Source organism: Petromyzon marinus, chromosome 16 (assembly GCF_048934315.1).
Source record: "Petromyzon marinus isolate PM22_M1 ecotype Great Lakes invasive population chromosome 16, UKy_Petmar_22M1.pri1.0, whole genome shotgun sequence".
Classification (NCBI taxonomy): domain Eukaryota; kingdom Metazoa; phylum Chordata; class Hyperoartia; order Petromyzontiformes; family Petromyzontidae; genus Petromyzon; species Petromyzon marinus.
The window spans coordinates 2,630,319-2,650,264 of NC_133682.1; the positions used below are offsets into that span (position 1 = coordinate 2,630,319).

Below are 19,946 nucleotides of genomic sequence, written 5' to 3' on the forward strand. Positions count from 1 at the left end.
TAAATGTGGATGGAAAAACGGGAGGACTCGGAGAGAAATAAATGCGTCCATGGGGAGAGAGACATGTGAGCCCCACGACCTTCTGTGTACCAGGCGAGGTAGTTAACATCTCGCCACTTTGGCCCTCAAAGCGATGATGGTCAGTGTTTGAAACGAATGAAAGTGGCAGCCAAAGGAGGAAATACACTCGAGACGACGTGCCCGTGGAGACTGAGTGACAACTTCAGCTCCACGTGCAGGAGCTACATTGGATTGTTGCATCCCAAGACCGTACGAGGTGGTGACAGCGTGGGGAGGCTTTCATCCAGCAGTGGATAAATCAGTAAAAGAACAACATTTTACGTTTCCGAACTTAACAATAATATGATGGGGGTGTTTGTGTGTATGTGTGTGTGTGGGGAGCGGTAGTGTAGCAGTTAGTGCTACGCTGCGCTACGAAACTGGCGACCCGGGTTCGATTCCCGCTCACGGCCAACACCGGTGACGATAATTTGAACCGGTCCTGGGCCTCCCCTAGGTCGCCTCAGCCTCAAATGAGTACCTGGTGTGGTGTGTAATTATCGCCACTAGGGAGACAAAGGCGGCCCGGCGTGGTGTTGGCCACCCACCCCTTCGTGTGCCGTGCCGGCCTTTATAGCTGCTCGCTAACAGCACTTGCCCTTTCAGTCTGTTAAGGCTATACGGGGGTTCTTTGTGTTTTGTGTGAGCAGTCATTGGGTGGATGCTGGGCTGATACCATTATCTCGCCACACTTGAAACCCCCGAATGTAATCACAGCTGGGGGTTGCCCCCTCATTCGCATATCGGGGGTCTCGCCCAGTGACGGGTTCAGCGCTCTGACCCCTGGAGCCACGCTGGTGACCTCCAAGGTCACGGTCGCTCAAGTCGGTCTCGTCATTGGTTGACGATATCGCACGAAGCTCATTATTTTGGTCTCTCATTCAAATACATTTCTTACGACGCAATATCAACAAAGAATGCCGGTGCGTTGAGATCATTGTACACATTAAAAAAAAAAACCCACAATGGGAATTAAATAAAATCGCAGTTCCCACCTTCAATCAAGCACCTCCACTGACAACGTGCGTTACACACACGGCGTGCCATGTGCAGTCCCTCCCGTTAATCCACTGCTGGATGAGGGCCTCCCCTAACCCCGCGCGGTTCCAAAGGGTTATTGGGCCATACCTCGCCACGCTGGTCAGTGCGGGTTGGTGAAGGGGGCAAGCATTCACGACGGAGCATCGTACAGACGAAAAACAATTAGGTTTTTTTTTTCTGGACTGCTGCAACAGCGTAGGCCCCCAGCAGCTGTCTATATGACACCGCGCTTCATGTGCGATGGTCGCCCATCCAACCACTCTCCAGGGTTAACCCTGCTTAGCGCGTGGAGTATTCCCGGCGACTTGGTCAGAGAGCTCGCCGCGATGATTGTATTCGGTCGAAGTTCGGTCGTCTAAATCACGAATGTTCTTAAATGCTGAACTTAACATCGAGGGAGCTGGGGGGGGATAATTTATTGTAATGAATTCTGAAAAACGTGCGTGCTGAGCCATTACACGCTCTTCGCTTACGTACACAGTCATTTGTATAAGTTATTTATTTGAGAAGGAGCAGGAGATAAGAGGGCATTGATTTTTTTTACGGGCGTGGGAGGGAGTGTGAGGGATGGAGGGATGGAGGGACGGATGCCGGCCACATCACTCTGTTGCTCTCTGACACTGCGGTCATCCGGAACGGACCCGTACGCAATGGCCCGGTCCACAAATGCGAAGGGAGACGCCACAGCGGTCCACACTCCGCGCGCTTCTCCTGACGCCGTTGTCTGGGCTCGACGACCTGAAACGTGACATTGTAGTCGTGCGAAAGGAGAGCACGGGCGGAGCGCGCTCATGCCGCATCTCCCACGCACGCCCACGGTCCTGCTGTCCCGACGTACGAGTGGGAGTCATCCACCACCCCCCAGCCCTCACTCACGGCGGTGGGGGGTGGGGGTGGGAGTCTAAAGGGGTGGCAACTCCTCCACTAACTGAGCTCTCACACACACACACGTGGGCAGGAGAGAGAAGGCAGGGCAAATCTGTGGCAGTCAGAGTGTCACCGCGCGCCCAAAAGTTTTAAGACAAAGAGGGGTGGTGGTGGGAGCGCGAGCAATAAAAGCAGCAGCAGCAGCAGCGAAGCACTCGGCAAACGTCAACCACGTCCCATTCCGCCCACCTCCTCGCAGCTCGAGATGATGAAGGCCGACAAGCGCTCCGCCGTCGTGTGCATTGCTCTGGTAGCGCTGGCGTGCTACACGGCAGGTACGTGTCGACGGCGCCGAGTCGGTACACGCGCGCGCACAGGGGTGCACGCGCGCGCACAGGGGTGCACGCGCGCGCACAGGGGTACACGCGCGCGCACAGGGGTACACGCGCACCGAGAGGCGACGTGCTGGAGATCTCCAAGTCATTGACCATTACAAGACAAAGATCCCCCGTGTAGCCTTAACAGACTGCTTGGGGCAAGAGCTGTTAGCGAGCACCCGTGAAAGCCGGCGCGGTGCAAGAGGGGGTGGGTGGCCGGGACCACGCCCGGCCGCCTTTGTCTCCTCGGTGGCGATATTTTTACACACCGGACTCATTTGAGGCTGAGTCGACCTAGGTGAGGCCCAGGACCGGTTTAGATAATCGTCACCGGTGTTGGCCGTGAGCGGGAACCGGACTCGCACGCACACACGCGCACGATACACGTTCGGTTTTGGGCAATGGGCGGCTCTTTTTTTTTCCTTCGGAGCAAAGGTCAGGATCATTGCCCGAAGCGTCGGGTCGGACGGGCAGCGCTGCTGATGAAGTTAGTGACTGTGTTTCCGTGCAGTTCCACATCAAGGGAGTCGCCTCGGTATTGTCTCGCTGCTTCGAGCAAAGCAACTGGTCTTTTGTCGACGAAATTGAACGGGGATTTGCTTGTAATAATAACCGCATATGCAATTCGGAGGTATGGAGCGTCTGGAGCGCGTGTCTAGACGCTGGTGCAGAGCAAAGTCTTGAACCGGGAGATGTCCAGGGGCAGGGGAGTCGACGAAACGGATGGCTGGGAGGAGGGCGAGCCAGAGAATCGCATCACGTGCGCAAGGGATAGATGACTTTCGATGATTCCTACAACTTGTACGTTGATTACAATCTGACCGTTTGCGTTGCGTCAGGCAGGCCGCTATTTAACGGGCTTGAACGTCGCACTCCACGAGGGGGGAATTACTCGGTTCACCTGATGATGATGATGATGACGGGGGACGGGTGTGTCCCGTGTCGGCGTGAATTTTACAAACGCGAGGCTGACACTGCCCTAAGGGATAAAATAATTAGAATAAAAAATTAACGCGTTCCGCAGTTTTTGTGTGTAAGTGAATATTAAACGACGTGTCGTTGTTGTATTGTTGTGTTGTATTGTTGTGTTGTTTTGTTGTATTGTTGTATTGCATTGTTGTGTTGTATTGTTGTGTTGTATTGTTGTGTTGTATTGTTGTGTTGTATCGTTGTGTTGTATTGTTGTGTTGTATTGTTGTGTTGTATTGTTGTGTTGTATCGTTGTGTTGTATTGTTGTGTTGTATTGCATTGTTGTGTTGTATTGTTGTGTTGTATTGTTGTGTTGTATTGTTGTGTTGTATCGTTGTGTTGTATTGTTGTGTTGTATTGTTGTGTTGTATTGCATTGTTGTGTTGTATTGTTGTGTTGTGTTGTATTGTTGTGTTGTATTGTATCGTTGTGTTGTATTGTTGTGTTGTATTGTTGTGTTGTTTTGTTGTGTTGTATTGCATTGTTGTGTTGTATCGTTGTGTTGTATTGTTGTGTTGTATTGTTGTGTTGTATCGTTGTGTTGTATCGTTGTATTGTATCGTTGTGTTGTATTGTTGTGTTGTATCGTTGTGTTGTGTCGTTGTGTTGTATTGTTGTGTTGTATTGTTGTGTTGTATTGTTGTGTTGTATCGTTGTGTTCTGTTGTTGTGTTGTATTGTATTGTTGTGTTGTATTGTTGTGTTGTATTGTATCGTTGTATTGTTGTGTTGTATTGTTGTTGTGTTGTATTGTTGTGTTGTAGTGTTGTGTTGTATCGTTGTGTTGTATCGTTGTGTTGTATTGTTGTGTTGTATTGTTGTGTTGTACTGTTGTGTTGTATTGTTGTGTTGTATTGTATTGTTGTTGTGTTGTATTGTTGTGTTGTATTGTTGTTGTGTTGTATTGTTGTGTTGTATTGTTGTGTTGTATTGTTGTGTTGTATTGTTGTGTTGTATCGTTGTGTTGTATTGTTGTGTTGTATTGTTGTGTTGCCGAGCGTGTTCTCTTGTCACATGCTCGCTTTCTCCGTGCCTTCAACGCCAGTGAGCCATCATGTCATCCACTGGCTGTCACAATGCCGCACAATGTTTTACATTTGGAGAACATCGACAATTATTGGTGAGGAGGATAGAGAGAGAGACATCAATGTTAGCCGTGGAGTTTGAAGCTTCGCTCTTACTAAATCCAATGTAGAGTCAAACCCACTGCTGGATGAATGTCTCGACCCCCCCCCCACCCTTTGTGGTCATGGGGATTCTGTGACCATGCTCCACAACAGTGGTCAGTGCGGGTTGGTGAGTGTGGTGGAGTGGGGGAGGGCGGTGTTCAGGACCTGTTCAGGACCCACACCTCCGATTAGCGCGGTTGGCTACGCACGGTGCGAAAGGACTTCACAGATACGTACGTGCATTCATAGGATCAGTCATCACCCGCCACTGGCGTGTGAACAGCGGCTGGAAATTGAACTCAGGTGGCTCGTGTAATGTGCAAACCACTGCACCAGACATTTCCTCGATGGACTCCTTACATCCATAGCTCAATAATCAGTCCAGTTCCATTTATTTGGTATAGCCCTGTGACCCATTCGGCTCTTGAATCGGGTGCAACGGCAACAAACAAAAAAAACCAAAAACATGAACAAGAAAACATCTTAAAGTGACTATGTGACTGTGCAAACAGAAAATCCAGGGGAAAACATTAAAATATTCCTGAAAAATCACTCGGCTGGAGAGCTTTGGTCAGACCTCATGCAGTGTCACGCGCAGCCTCCTCCTATAGGGTCTGTAGCCATAGCCCATCGGGTGGTGTAGTCCACAGGAAGTGTGTGTGTGTGTGTGCTGAACTTCTTTCGCATCCCACGTAGCCAACCGTGCCAATCGGAAGTGCAACCTAAACCACGCATGTGGTCGTACAGCCCTGCTCACGAACTCACGCGACATCAAACAAATCCCGGTTGCTGAGCACAGGTCCAATAGAGAAGTGTGGAAAACGTTTCTTGAATCGATCAAAGTTATCAGAACTCGGATAAAATAGACGTTGGGAGGGAATTCCACAGATAAGGAGGGAGGGAGGAAAGAAAAGTTCCGTGCACCATACGAGGAGGAGGCGGCCTTCATCCAGCAGTGAGTTGATGAAAGGCCCGAATGGTTAATAACGGAGGGTGTGGGTAATGTCTAGCGAGATGTATCTTGTCAAATGTGTGTCATGTAAGGATGTTCAGCAAAGCCTGTAGAAGGATAAGATGCAGACGGGCTTGTGCGCAGCTGTTGTGCGCTGGGAAGGCAGTGATAGATGTGAATGCCTGAGTGCGTGTGTGTGAGTGCGTGTGTGTGAGTGAGTGTGTGCGCACGCCCCTTGCCAGGCGTCAGTTTCAAGGGTGGAAAACAATGAGGCTCTTATATTTGCTGGGGCGCTGCGTAATTCCTTGGGACGCACTTCATGCCCAAGCAATGAGCCGACTTGAAATTTTCGCGTGGAAATCGTTGAAAGATTTGCCACTCCGCTTAGACCTTTACGGGTTTTAATGCGTTGTTGGATAAACACATCTTCATAGTCATTTGCTAAATACTATACAGAGCAGTATACAGAGCAGTGCTGGTTCTGCAGATATACACATATGTCTTTAAACAAAACATACTGAATATGCCCGATCTCATCATATATCAGAAGCCAAGCAAGGTTCAGCCTGTTTTTGGACAGGAGACTGCCTGGGCATACAAAATATGTTGTAGGGTTGGGGACGTTAGGTGACCAGGCACTCTGCGGGTGCCACAGTTGCGAGATGTTAACGACTTCGCCTGGTATACAGGAGGTCATTGGTTCGATCCCGACCGTGACACCTGTATATTTGGAGTTTGCATGTTCTTCCCCAGGCATTTAAAGTATCTGGCTGTTATACATTTCCACATGATAATCCACTTCGTTTGGCTATCATTTGTGGCCAGGTCGCATCTGAAAAAGAGCTACATAGCTCAGCGGGCCTTTCCCTGTGTAGTGTATCAATCTAGAAACACTAAAAGTTGGAGGCACATAAATGTATTCCGGTCCATATAGCCACAGGGGATAACTACCCACGGTCCGTACGCTACCCGACCAACGACGTCGAGGAAGCTTAGACAAGGACGATGGCAGCATGACGAGTTCCTTTCGCAGACGACAGCCCCGACTGAGTGTTGGAGCCTCCCTTTTATCCTCCCCGGCTTGGTCAGGCTCTGCCTTCGGCCACGCCCCCTTCTGGCTCTCATCAGAAGGTTCCAGACTCTGCCCACGTGTCTCACTGGCAGACCAGGCTGCTGTACCCATAATCCTCCTCTCTCCGAGCATCCCATGCTACGTACTCTAGTGATTCATTCTATGTCACTACACCTGTTAAAATAAAATAGTTTAACAATTTAAATATTCTTGGGGTTTCTCCGGGGACTCTGGTTTTCTCCAACACTTAAATGGAATTGGCCAAACATCCCAATGTGCCAGGACTCTCCTGAAAATAAGCATTGAGTCTCCGTGTCACTTTCCTGTGTAATTCACTGGCGTTATGGCACTGTTATACGCATTCGCCTATGCAATGCATTGTTTATTAATATCTGGTGTTATGGAAAACCACCTGTAATGTTTTGCTCGCATTGTTTACATTCTCCTTTTCCGTATTCGACTATAGGGGTCACATGTTCGAGTCGTGAACGTTGCAGTCATGGATGGTTTACCGCTATCTGGCATCACGTTCCACGTGCAGTCGTAGCCAGTCAGTTTTTACGAGCCGAGTTATTGTAACCGAAAGTTTCACAGCCTGTCTCACGTCAGCTCAGGCTACATTTAAGGTCACACCCCCCCCCCGCCCCCATTGCGATAATTGATCACAAATGTAATGTACGAGCGGTAACAGGCTATAGGAGATGTGGGTTCCCTCCAAATCTGGGCAGGGTGACTGCCTCGGCTGGTATCCAGGAGGTCGTGGGTTCGATCCCAACCCTGATGCCTGCTGTATATTTGGAGTTTGAATGTTCTCTCCGTGGTTGCGTGGATTTTTATCTGGGTCCTCTGGTTTTCCCCTTCACATTTAGAAACACGCGTTTAGAGTATGTGACTGCTGTACATTTCCACATGATTATCCACTTCGTTGAGCTATGCTTTGTGGCCAGGTCACTTCTGAAGAAAAGCTATATAGCTCAGTGGGCCTTACCGGGTAAAATAAAAAAGCGTTAAGTTTAGAGCTCTATTTATTTTTGGTTTAGACTGAAGACAAAGACGCTTGAATACGAAGTTGGAGAGTTGGGTCTACACCGTAGGAAGGATTTCGCGTTTGGCCCGTATGGCTCTTTGGTACGCTCAATGCACTGGAGCTCCTTCAGGAGCCTGAGCATCGAGTGGCATAACCAAACAATATATACTGGAAAGTTGAATTTTGGGGTAGGTGGAGTGGAACAGCGGGGATAGGCACTGGGTTTGGTGACACTGAATTAATACAATTGGATGTTCTTTAATCATCCAGGAAAGCCTTGCTGAGTTTCAAAATAGTTTTCAGAACGGTCCTGCTCTAGAATTTATGTTAAGTCCTTCAAATGCATTTTTTGGGAGGAAACCAGAGAGACATTTAAAACCCAAGCATATGAGGCGATAGCGCTGAAAGCTCCGCACAGATAGATGCAATCCGCGAGTGCACCGCTATCACATGCCCACTTAGTCGCCACCAAGGTTTGTAACGTCTGCTTCGCTTCTGAGATTGGATGGGGTCAGGTGGCATTCAGGGATATTTGGTGATATGGCGGTGAAACCTAGAGGTCTCAAACTCGCAACACTTGCAATTCCCTCACTGCGGCACAGCTGATTGTCAAGGATAATCCCAACAAAGCTATTTTTTTTTTACTCCCGTCATTTTCAGCACAGCGGGGAATGGCTTTCTCTGAACGATATCGAAGCACCACGTACACACGGGGTGGCTGAATCGTTCCGTGAAAAAAATGTATTTCTGGATTCGCTCGTTACGTCGTGCACACTGACGACACTAACAATTTAGTCACGTGTCTTCTCTCATAACTTCCTCTGCGTGCCTCGGAGCGATTACGTAACATATATAATAAATAATTATTAACATCCGTTTGTAAATCCACTGCTGGATGAACGCTGTGGTGGGCAACCCGCGGCTCGGGAGCGGCACGTGTCTCTTTAAGGGACTGCATCACCGCCTCGCGTTCAGCACGTGGTGCGTTGGGGCTCTTGAAATATTGAGTTGAGTTGTTGCTTCTTTTTTACCGAATTCCAAAACAATGGCCCTTCTTGTTATTTTGGTTTCCGACCCCTGGTCTCTGGGGTGGGGGGGGGGGCGATGTTTAAACCTCTGCTTCACCGTACTGGCGCATGGGGTGCAGGTTGGTTTTTATTGGGGGAGGGCGGTGGGGGGCCTCAGAACAGGTCCAGATGTCCCTAGCCACCGATGTTGGCCGTCGTTAGAAAACGAACTGGGACCGCTGCGTCACCGCTTGCATAACGCGATTCGTAGGTCGAAAAAAGCCCCAGGGTCCCTACAATGCGCGAATTAAAACAGCGCTGTAATTCAACACCGCCTTTGTTTGGTAACGTGACTCTCCAGCGCCCACGTCCACGCCGGTACACCACCCCCACTCCTCCTCCCTCCGTCCCCACCAGCATCCCTCCGTCCCCACCAGCATCTCATCGTACCGTGAGAACGACCGTCCAAGGACATCATCTAAAAGTCTCGAAATTGTAAACGTATCTCGAGATTCTAAAAGTATCTCAAAATTCTAAGAGCATTTCGAGATATAAATTAATCTCCAGATTATAAAAGTATCTCGAGATATAAAAGTATATCGAGATATTTAAAAAAATATATCTCCATATATAAATGTATCTCGAGATTATGCATCTATCTCTAGATTATAAAAGTATGTACATGTATCTCGAGATCATAAATGTATCTCGAGATGTATCTCGAGATCATAAATGTATCTCGAGACTAAGAAGTAAACAACGCGATGAAAAAAAAGGGGCCACCGCCTGCCTCTGTGGCACGCGATGCTCTGAACACGCGCGCGAGCTCGCTCAACAGGCCCTGCCGTTTGGACGGCAGTGCCCCTAAAGAATGCGCATCTAAAACACGTTTCGGCAATGGTAATCACCGTGGTGGGTAATGCACGAAATGTTGATTAACAGAGCATTCCATTGACAAACTTCTCCGGCAAGTGAAATTCTCTTTTGGCAGGCAAGGGAAATAGTCAGAGTGGTTGTGTCCACCGTCAAAAGCGCATTGTTGGTGTGTGTTTGGTGGGTGGGTCGTTATTACGGTCAGCAATGCCCCTGTGCCAGTGGTGGGAAAATCTACATTCCCATGGCAGGGGCCAGTCTCCCCACAGGTCTGCCACCCGTTAACATCTCACAACGTAGTATTTTTGTTGGTGACCTTGACATGGCGAGAGGAGTCATCTCTTGGCCCAAGAGGCAACAGATTCCGTGCTCCGAAGGCATGGGCTGTTGCGAGTGGCTGGCTGCCTGGCTGGGGTGGAGGCCACTTTGACCCTTTTGCCAGTCAACTGCAGATGTAGTAGTAGTCGTCGTATTAGTGGTGATCTGTAGCAAGTACTCTTAATGAGTGATGTGAAACGCAAAGGGCAAGGAGCGACCGTTTTGCCACATCAACTTGTGAGGAGCTCGATGGATTGGCGCATCCCTGTGACTGAGTGAGACGGCAACCAGTTTGTGGAGAGCTTCATCTAGCAGTGGCTTCATCATCATGATGAAGATGATAGAGACCATCTAGCAGTGGCTTGATCATGGCTGATGATGGTGATGGAGAGCTTCACCTAGCAGTGGCTTGATCATGGCTGATGATGATGGTGACTTTGCACACACTCAAAGTTGTTGGTCCCATGAGTGATTCTTGCTGGGAAGTAAACTCAAAATGTCCCAAGGCCACACCCAATCTGTTTGTTTTTTGTAAACAAACTCGTTCTGTATTGCTGTGGAGCGTTGTGAGTCAATGCCTTTATGAAGCGCATCTTATTAACAGGGGCCCACAGTTGAGATGGAGTGCTCTCGGCAATAACATCTGTGGATGCAGCACTCGTTCTTTTTTTGTAACAAATCTCGACTCTGCTGATGAGACCCAGAAGGGCGGTCCCAACCAGTCCACAGTTTGCTCACTGAGACACACGGCCGCTGGGATGCTACGAATTGGTCTGGAAATCCACTAGGCTGACTGACTAGCACATTTATTTTTTATTTCCACGCTTATACCGTACGTGCCTCTGCGTGAAGCTGGGACCACTTCGCAGTGTTTCGTGGCATCACCACTTTTTTATTTTGTTCCCAAACTCTCCTTTATTTAAAACCCCACAAGCTGCGGGCTTTCCGGCTTGCGAGCTCAGAGCGAACCCCCTGGGACCGACGCGGGCAGGGCGGTGGCCAGGATCCCGGGCACGCACACACTTACACACGTACAGAGGCAAAGATCCCCGGACACACTCTACGGACTGTTGGGGCAAGTGCTGTTAGCGAGCACCTGTGAAGGCAGGCACGGCGCACGAGGTTGGTGGGTGACCAGCACCACGCCCGACCCCTTCTGTCTCCCCAGTGGCGATGTTTACACACCGCACCGGGTACTCATATGAGGTTGAGTCGACCTTGGGGAGGCCCAGGACCGGTTCAGATAATCGTCACCGGTGTTGGCCGTGAGCGGGAATAGAACTCGGGTCACCGGGTTCGTAGTGCAGCGCGCTAATCGCTACACCACCACTGGGCGTACACACGTACGCACACGCACTTACACATTCTGTCTTCCGTTGGGGATTCCTGCTGGTGCGAGACAATTAAAGGCGCAAGATAAGAAAATTCAGGGACGCTGCCCTCCAGCGCGGGGGAGGATGCAAAATGTGTTTTGGTGGGTGGACGGGGAGGTGGGGGGTTAGATGGGGGGTATTGGATCGTGTTTCACGGTTGGGTGGGGGATGGGGTGGGAGTGAAGGAGATATTTTGGAAAAATTAGTCCGTGCCAAATTGGCAATTACCCACACTGCGAAACGCTGATATCAAGGACGGCGCTGTTTTGTTTTGTGACTGTACGGTTTAACACACACATATATATATCACTGCGACAGATTCCAAACGGGAAGCATCATTATTTGCTTTCAGGATTAGTGTGCCGAATCGACGATTAATATTTAACACATGCACACGTGTAGAGTACGATCCCTGTCGAATTGGCAACAACTCGGATCTGTTAATTTAAAGAAATGTCCCAAGAAAATTATTGGGGGAAAAAAAAACTCAATTTTGATGGCGTTCTGTCGCTCTAGCGTCACGAAAACTTAATCACACACAAGAGGTGTGCCTAGTTGTTTGTGAGGATTACAAGACACACGTCCCATATATTCGCTGCGTCAGTTTTTAAGCGTTCATTCACTCGTGGATGTGAATTGTAAAGCCGTTTATGCTGTTCCACTGTTGATCCGGTTTGGAGACAAAGTGCTGTTTGCTTTGCGTTGAATAAAGTAAATGATTTAACCGCCGGGGAATGGTTAATTAAGTGCAGGTGAAATCATGCATTTAAAATTCAGAAATATAACACGATATGGAATTAATCCCTCGGGCGGTGACTGTACCTTGGCGTATCTCGCATTTGCCCAAGCAGTGCGCTTCAAGTGAAGCTCTGTAAAGTCAACGCGGTACGTTATTCTCATGATCCAAACCTGCACAGTAACACAATGATCGATTTGGTCATACATACACACACACGTGTGTGTCTGTGTGCGTGTGTGTGTGGTGTGGGATATTTAAACTGGAAGAGTCCCCGACTATCCAACAAAGGCAGGAACTGTCGCCAACTATTCCAACTCGCCTATCTAATTCCCAGAGGCGTTGACGATTCCGCCAGTACATTCTTTCGGAGCGCGTGTGTTTCTTTAAATAATCGACATCTTGGGTGAACCCGTCGACAAAAGGCAAGTGACACAAAGAGCCCGGCCTTCTTGACGTGTCTTCGCCTTTAAAAATGACCGCTTGGACGCCGCCAATGTTAATGAACCAATGATAGCGACACCCAACCAGCAGATGTGGTTATAACCATGCCACTCGGAGAGCGGCGAGGCGAAAGGTGTGATGTTGCTTGGTGGTTTTACTCGATTAAAGTGCATTTCATTTGCGGGTAACACACGTGGACTAGTCCTTTTAAGAGAAAAACGTCACCGGATATTAATCATTCGCTGTGAAGCGGACGGCGCGTCGGAGTATTTGTTTTACGGTTGATACACCAACCGCGGTATTAACCAGGCCGGCCTGCTGGCTGGGTCAAGTCATCACCAGAATGTAACTGGCGATTTATTTTGTTCAATCGAAAAGTCTACTCAGACGCAAAGTAAAAAGCAGGAAGCCCTCCTCTGTGAGCGGGAGGGATTTTTTTCGTAGGTCCTAACACGTATATTCACGCGCGCCTTTCAGCAACACGGCCGTGGAAAAACATTGCCTTAGCAGCGTACGTGGTGGACTAATGGCCAGCAGTGACGTTACGATGACCTGGCGTGTGCTAAGTTTCATTTTACCAAATTCAAGCACCTTCAAGAGGCAATTTGACAGCCAGGAGGGAGAAAACAACAACAACAAACCCATGTGTTCTGACTGACAAAACAACAAATGATGTTCTAAAATAAAAAATATATTAACAGAAATCCCAGTATACTTTGCATATCAGGATGATATCGTCACGGTTATGGACACATTCTGCGTACAGACTTGTGGCCGTCAAAAAGATTGCGGCATTCTTAATTTAGGTATCAGAAGGAAGACAAGTCAACCGTGTGCAGAGTTCATCCTTGTGAGGACTCTTCAGCCACGTGCATCCATCATTGCATATGCATGATTTTAGGTGGCTTCTATTCGCCCGCTGCGTAAGGATACCAACAAAACTAAATTAAGCCCTTTAGTTCAGGAAGAAAATAGCAACATAGATTACTCATTTACATTTTGTTTGACTTAACTTTTAGGACTTGGACACAATTTCACACACACGCATTTGTGCTCAGAGATACGTCATGAGTAGGGTTATGTAAGTTTATGCCTGATGAAGCAAACGCTTGAACTAATGGCTTCGCCTATCTGTGTTTAGCCTATCGAACATGCTTTTTTTCTTTCGAGCTTGAACAAAAAAGTAAGGACCGATAAATAGCAGGACGTTTTGTTCAACACATACATACGTCAAAATAAGTGACCAGGTGTTAATTTGTTGGATTCTTATTCTTCTTGTTTTACATGGCATTTGAAAAAAAAGCTAAAGTCCTACGGTTGCACGTTTAATATTGTGAGCCATTCCACGGCGTCCACGATAGCTGCTGAGTGCAGTCCGCTCGTTCTACCACAATACGCTGTCGTTGTGTTATGCTATCGTTGTGTTCCGCTGTCGTTGTGTTATGCTATCGTTGTTGTGTTGCGCTGTGGTTGTGTTGCGCAGTCACCAGTGCGCCCGATCGTTTGCACCTCAATTCTGTGTTCAGTTTCAAAGTTGTGCGTTTTTCCGATCATGCAGAGAGGTCTGAGGATCTTTCACACGGGGCACGGTGAACACCGACCGAGAGTGACGTCTGCGCGTTTGCCTCTTCCCTTGCAGATACCTCTGCACAAGACACCACGACATTACCTGGGCCCATCTCAGACAACACAACAGGTAACGTGAAGTGTGAAGCCAAACGTCACTTTTAAACGTCGGCTTTCGTGACCAATATTAGAATTCATAATCAGTTTCTTTTTAGGTTATATAGTGTACAGGTGTGAATATGTGTGTCTGTTCAAAATGTTTAGCGCACTTCCCGACATGCAACAAACTTGAAATTAGCCATGTGGGTACTTTCCAGACTGTATACCATGCAAAAATTAGAAAAATACACTTTTTGGGGGGGGGGGGGGGAGGAGCTCAATAATGCATAGATTTTTTGCACGGCAAGTGAGCTGTGACGTCAAATCTGTCACGTGACCCGCTCATGTGGAAGCGTAACGCATTGTAGTGTAGTGGTCAGCGCACTACGCTACGAACCCGGCGATTCCCGCTCACGACCACCACAGGTGACAATTATTTGAACCGCTCCTGGGCCTCCCCTAGGTCGACTCAGCATCAAACGAGTAACTGCTGTGGTGTGTGAACATCGCCACTGGGGAGACAAAGGCGGTCGGGCGTGGTGGATCCAAGTCCCGGGCGAAGCCGGGTAGTACAGCTAGTATATAAAAATCCCTCCCCAACAACAACAGAGCCAATCAAAATCAAGTAGTCAAGTCGGCAAATATGCTAATTGATTTGTTTTTTTTAGCAAATCATAAATTTTGAAAAGCCAAAATCGACAATATATTGATTGCAGCCCTTTTGCCAATCCACTGCTGGCTGAGGGCCTCCGGTGTGTTGGAGAGTAAACACACATTTACAATTCGAGTACGACGTTTCGCTGGTGATTATAACCAGCTTCAAGTGCCATATAGTGCTTATATTTTCACATATATGTATTTAAAGGTCTATATTGTATGGCTCTTGTTTTGGGTGAGTCAAGCTTATTTCATTTTCATTAGGGCTGAGAACTCTTAAGAGACAATGTTATAGAGTCTCATTGGCAAGAGTGACCTGCGAGCAATAAAGCAGGTATATAGTGCACAAAACATCCAAAAACGACCATGAAATTAGCGTGAAACAGCCTTAACACCAAAAATATCAGCATTACCAAGGCTGTAAAATGTTATTTATAATCGGGCATAAAAGGAATGGTCATAAAACTGATTTGGCGTTGGACATTCGGCCACGGTAACGTGTGCCGAGAGACGTGCACATTTACTTCAGGGCCTAAACCGTGCCCAGAACTTAGTTAAAGAAATGTTCCAAGTAAAAAAAAACAATAATGAAGAGCGTTGCCCCCCAGCGGGAGATGAAGATGTACCTTCTGAATAAACGACTGCGAATAACCGTCGCGTGGCACTCGAAGTCGCAAACGCAATTGGAGAATCGCCCTGCAGAGACGCCAGCCTTTTCCCTCTTTATGCAAGACATCTGTGTGCGGTTTGTGTGTCGTGTCACTGTGCCACGCATTAAACAGATGCGTTTGCAGCATCTTCAATTGCAGGCAGTATCTGAGCACACACACACGGCGCATTACGCAGTCGTAAGGTATATGCCTGGACTAGTAACTTGGCGTTGTACAAGTGTTTGATGAATGTGTGTTTAATTACGGTCCAGCATTTGCAATGGCAGCCCCGTGGACATTTACATGTAATGTCCATAGAAATGTAATAAGCCTCTTTTCAACGTACGGCCCAATATACTATCATATACATCTTGAAAAAATGGCACGCAGAAATAATTCGTGCCGGCGTCAGCGATTGCAAATGCATCGTGTTTCAGGTCACATTTAAAACGCGTTGGTATTCAGAATACGGCTGTGGCTTTTTGTGTGCCCGGGTGTGTTATCGCACGCCTGTGATCCAGCGTTGACGAATTACCCTAAGATTATTATTATTACGAGAAGGAAAATCTACCTGCAACATAAAAAACAATACTGTACACATATTGTCTGGTTATTTATTTTGCCTCTTATAAAATGGTGGCTCTACCACCATTTGCAGAAGCCAAGTAGTCTGACGATCGTGTGTGGATTTTGAGCGGTAGCCACCCATATATATGGGTTTTTTCTGACAGCCCAGTTTCTTGCAAGATGCAATAAAGTACGTAAAAGCAAACTGCTCGAATTTACAGAGGGCAATACTGAAACATGGTCTTGAGTTGTGAGTTTTGGTTAGTAAACAGAGGAATATTATTCTAATAATTATTATTTCAGGGATAGATAGCACATCCTAGACCCACCCATTCAACTCTGTTGCACTCGAGACTTCATTTTCCACCAATTTCCTGTAAACAATGGCCATGTTTGGGACAGCGATCTTTTCTCCGCTTACATTTGCCGAACGAAATAAAAGAAACATCTTGAGGGAGATGGGGTGTCATTTCCGATCTCAATGACATCAATTCCTGTTTACAAATCCGTAACAGGCCCACTCCCTCCTCATTTTCCACACTCGACCCGGACACCAGGTTCACCTCGCCATCTAACGATGCCCCATTGGCGTGGCATCGTGGAGACTGGCCCAGCAAGTAGAACACAGAGGCTGGCGGACAGAGTGAGCAGAGAGACAGAAATTACAACAGATTGTGCGCACCGCTGTGGTTTTGAAGGCATGGCGCTTGCGTTCCATGCCATGAGCTTAAAAAGCCGGTCGCTGATGGGAATCTTGCATAAGTTATCTGATTTGTTGGGGTTGTAACCGCATGTTGTTCGGCACGGTACCTGACTTTTTTGCTCCACGTGCTGGTAGATTATTTACACCGTCTGAGTTTCTTCAGAAGATCTGAAAAAGTTTTCAGCACGTGGAGATTAACTTTGGACAGCATGCCGAACGACGTTCAGCAAAACCCCCAAAAAATGTGAAAACCACAGACACGTATCTAACAGAGAGCGGATAAGTGGCTGGAACCCTCTGTCGTTGCCAAGATGTAAAATAGAATAAAGCAATGTCCTTACTCCCTCACGCAGCGGTCGGGAACCCGTGGCCCACAGGCCGCATCCAATCCCGCGACCTCACATCATACGGCCGATCCTTGGCCACACGAGGCCTGCCGCTCTCAAACTTCCCGCAGACTGCATTTGTTTTTTTTTTCTTCCCATTATCAATCGCCACAAGCATCTTTGCCGCACTGATTGGGTACTGGAGGTGGGATTTTTTTTTGCTTAACCCGGCAAAAACATCGAGTATAAGAGGCCATTGGCACCGAGGTGTGTGTCAATGTGCAATTGCCCGCAAAAGGCACGCAGCATTCCCGTCCAGGCCCTCAGTAAGGAAAATGTTCCCCAACCCTGCCAAGCCGTGTTGTGATGGCACCTGACTTTCCTGCTGTCAAACAGTTGAATATATGTCCCCCCGGCTTCCTGAAGTTCCATCCTACCCGGAACATTTGAGTCAGTTTCCTCCGTGGAATCGAGTCTTTGTTTTGACAGCAAATGCTGCCAGATTGCTGCTAGTCTCGCAAGCACTTCAACAAAAAAATTGCACAGCGAGAGCCTCCTTAAAAAACCTCGCATGCGATGACAAAATTATTTCATGGAAGTCGCGCATCTTTATGCAACGCGAACAACACGTGAGTGGTCTGCAGATAGAAACACGTCTGTAGATACGAACATACTTTGATGCTAATTGTATTGTTAAATATTTGTCTAAAGACACAGACACCTGTGTCTTTCCCCCCGCACCTCCGATTAGCAGGATGAGAGGGCTTCAGCAGACAGAGAGAGTTGGTGTACTTTTACTCTTCCTCCTCCAGACTATAGTGGTTTATTACACAGTCCACAGGCTAGCATTGCCCATGCATGTCTAGTCTTGCACATGGGAGCTATGCACTTTTAAATCCAGATTGAAAACGTATTTCTTTAGAACTCCGATTAGCACGGTTGGCGACATACGGTGCGAAAGTAGTTCAACATTCATACATACTTATACATGTGTGTGAATTTTTAGACCTGAACAATTTTTAGTCTTGTAGATTATGCAATCACGTGATAGAGAACAACAAAAGTGTAGTTCCATCGAGAGCGCGGAGGAGGTAGCGAGGAAGTGTAAAAGGTTTTGGATTCCTTGGATTTTATTCTTTGCTGCGAGGGTTGAGGGTAAAATGAGGAAGTGAAAAGGGTAAAGGAAGAGTGCTTACGTTCCTTCCTCATTTTGTTTGCGAGATCCTCTCAAAGTAAACTAGAATTTATAAACAGATTTTGAACCCCCACCCAGAAAACCTCTGGCAGTGAGCTGGGGTGGAGTGGTGGCCCAGTGGTTAGTGCACTCGGCCACGGACCTGGGGAGCTGAGTGCAAGTTGGGGCCACGGCCACCATCAGCGGCGAGCGAAATCCCTGCCTGGTCACCCCCCCCTCACCCTGCACTCACCAGCGGGATAGCGGTGGATTGGCAAGTTGCTGTAAATTAATAGATTCGGTTAATTTCAACTTCTTGATCAACTGTTTCTCCATGGACAACCATCGTGGTGTCCAATAACAACGACCGCATTCTCAGGATTATAAGGCGCACTCCACCCCCCCATCCCCCGGTATTCTAAAGAAACAGCTGAGGGTGCTTCTTATAATCCTAATGCTGCGTGTGTGACAGTTTTGTCTCGTGGGGAGCGGTATTGTAGCGGTTAGCGCGCTGCACTGCAAACACACCCACCTGAGTTCGACTCCCGTTCACAGCCAACACCGGTTACGATTATCTGAACCGGTGCTGGGCCTACCCTAGGTCGACTCAGCCTCAAATGAGTACGTGGTGTGTAAAACATCACCACTGGAGAGACAAAGGCGGCCGGGCGTGAGACGTTCCGGCCGTCATAGGTGTTCACGAACAGCACTTGCCCCATCAGTATGTTAAGGCTATACGGGGGATGTGTCTTTGTTTTTTTAGACCGTTTTGAATCACCGTATTAACGTTTAGAGTACGTCTCACTTTCCAGAGACCTTTTTTTTTTACAATCTGTAGACTACAGGACAAACGTTCACTGCGTTCATTGGCGAGATATCATCTCTCTCGCCTGGCGTGCAGGAGGTTGTGGGTTCGATCCCGAACCTTGACGATGCCCGCTGCTCCTGCTGCTGCATATTTGGAGTCCGCCGGTTTTTTCCCTGTCGTGGTCGCGTGGATTTTTCTCCGGTTCCTCCGGTTTTGCCCCCCCCTCCCGCTTCCCCCTTCATTTAGAAACAACGCACGTTTAGATTATTTGGCTGCTGCTGTAAATTCCCACGTGTGATGATGATGATGACGGATGATGGTTATAAGCCACTGTCGATGAGCCATGATCACGCGCGGCCAGGTCGCCTCTTAAAAAAAAAGAGTTCACAGCTCAGCGAGTGGGCTTCACCTGGTCAATAAATTAGTTGAGTTTAGTTTATTCAAGTGGGGCAAGCGAACGCTTAAGCCGTTGAGAGGGAGGGGAGAGAAATACAAGGGTCCGCTAATCAGCACTGCTGCTGCTAAACACTGGCGCCAGTTGCCGCATGCCAGAGCGGATTTTTTTTTCTCAAATCACCGTTTCGCGTCCGCACAAAGGGGTGCATTGAACGCACATCTGGGTCGAGTGAGCGGGCGGGCGGGCGGGCGGGCGGTTGGGCGGGTGGCAAGTCCGAATCACCGCCACCTCCCGCCCGGTGAGCGGCGAGTCGTGATGTCGGGAACGCAGCGGTCTCGGCGCAGCGTTCGGCTTTGCTCTCAGTTTGTTTCCGTGGAATCGGAGCCGAGCGGCTGGAGGAGTGGGGCACTGGCTGGCAAATGGAAGGGGAACGTGGGAGTCCAGGGTAACGGAATTATTCATTTGGCGAATAAATAAATAAATGTCGCTCATGTCCAACGGCGTGTCTTTCTAAAGTCTCCGTATCATCGCCATGATCGATCCTCCACTGCTGGATGACGGCTTCCCCAAGCTCTCACCACCTCTCGTGATTCCGAGATGTAGCAATTCTTGCGACACCTGCACCCGAAATGATCTAATCGCTTAATTTCTCACGGTTGACATCCTCCTGGGTGTGTTCCGCCTTAGGTTGCCGGAGTCCCAGCTATGATCCAT

The 19,946-nt window shown here is 48.3% G+C and overlaps 1 protein-coding gene across 2 annotated transcripts in view; it reads left to right on the top strand.

Moving 5' to 3' along the window:
• Positions 1–2,024: 2,024 nt before the first annotated feature.
• LOC116942979 (uncharacterized) overlaps positions 2,025–19,946 on the top strand; it is a 32,982-nt gene continuing 15,060 nt past the window's right edge. For both annotated transcript variants that reach the window (XM_032955522.2, XM_032955523.2), the window contains exons 1-2: positions 2,025–2,303; positions 13,925–13,981. In XM_032955522.2, the coding sequence (XP_032811413.1) occupies positions 2,234–2,303; positions 13,925–13,981 (127 nt within the window). In that variant the 5' untranslated portion in view covers positions 2,025–2,233. The remainder of the gene's footprint in view (positions 2,304–13,924; positions 13,982–19,946) is intronic.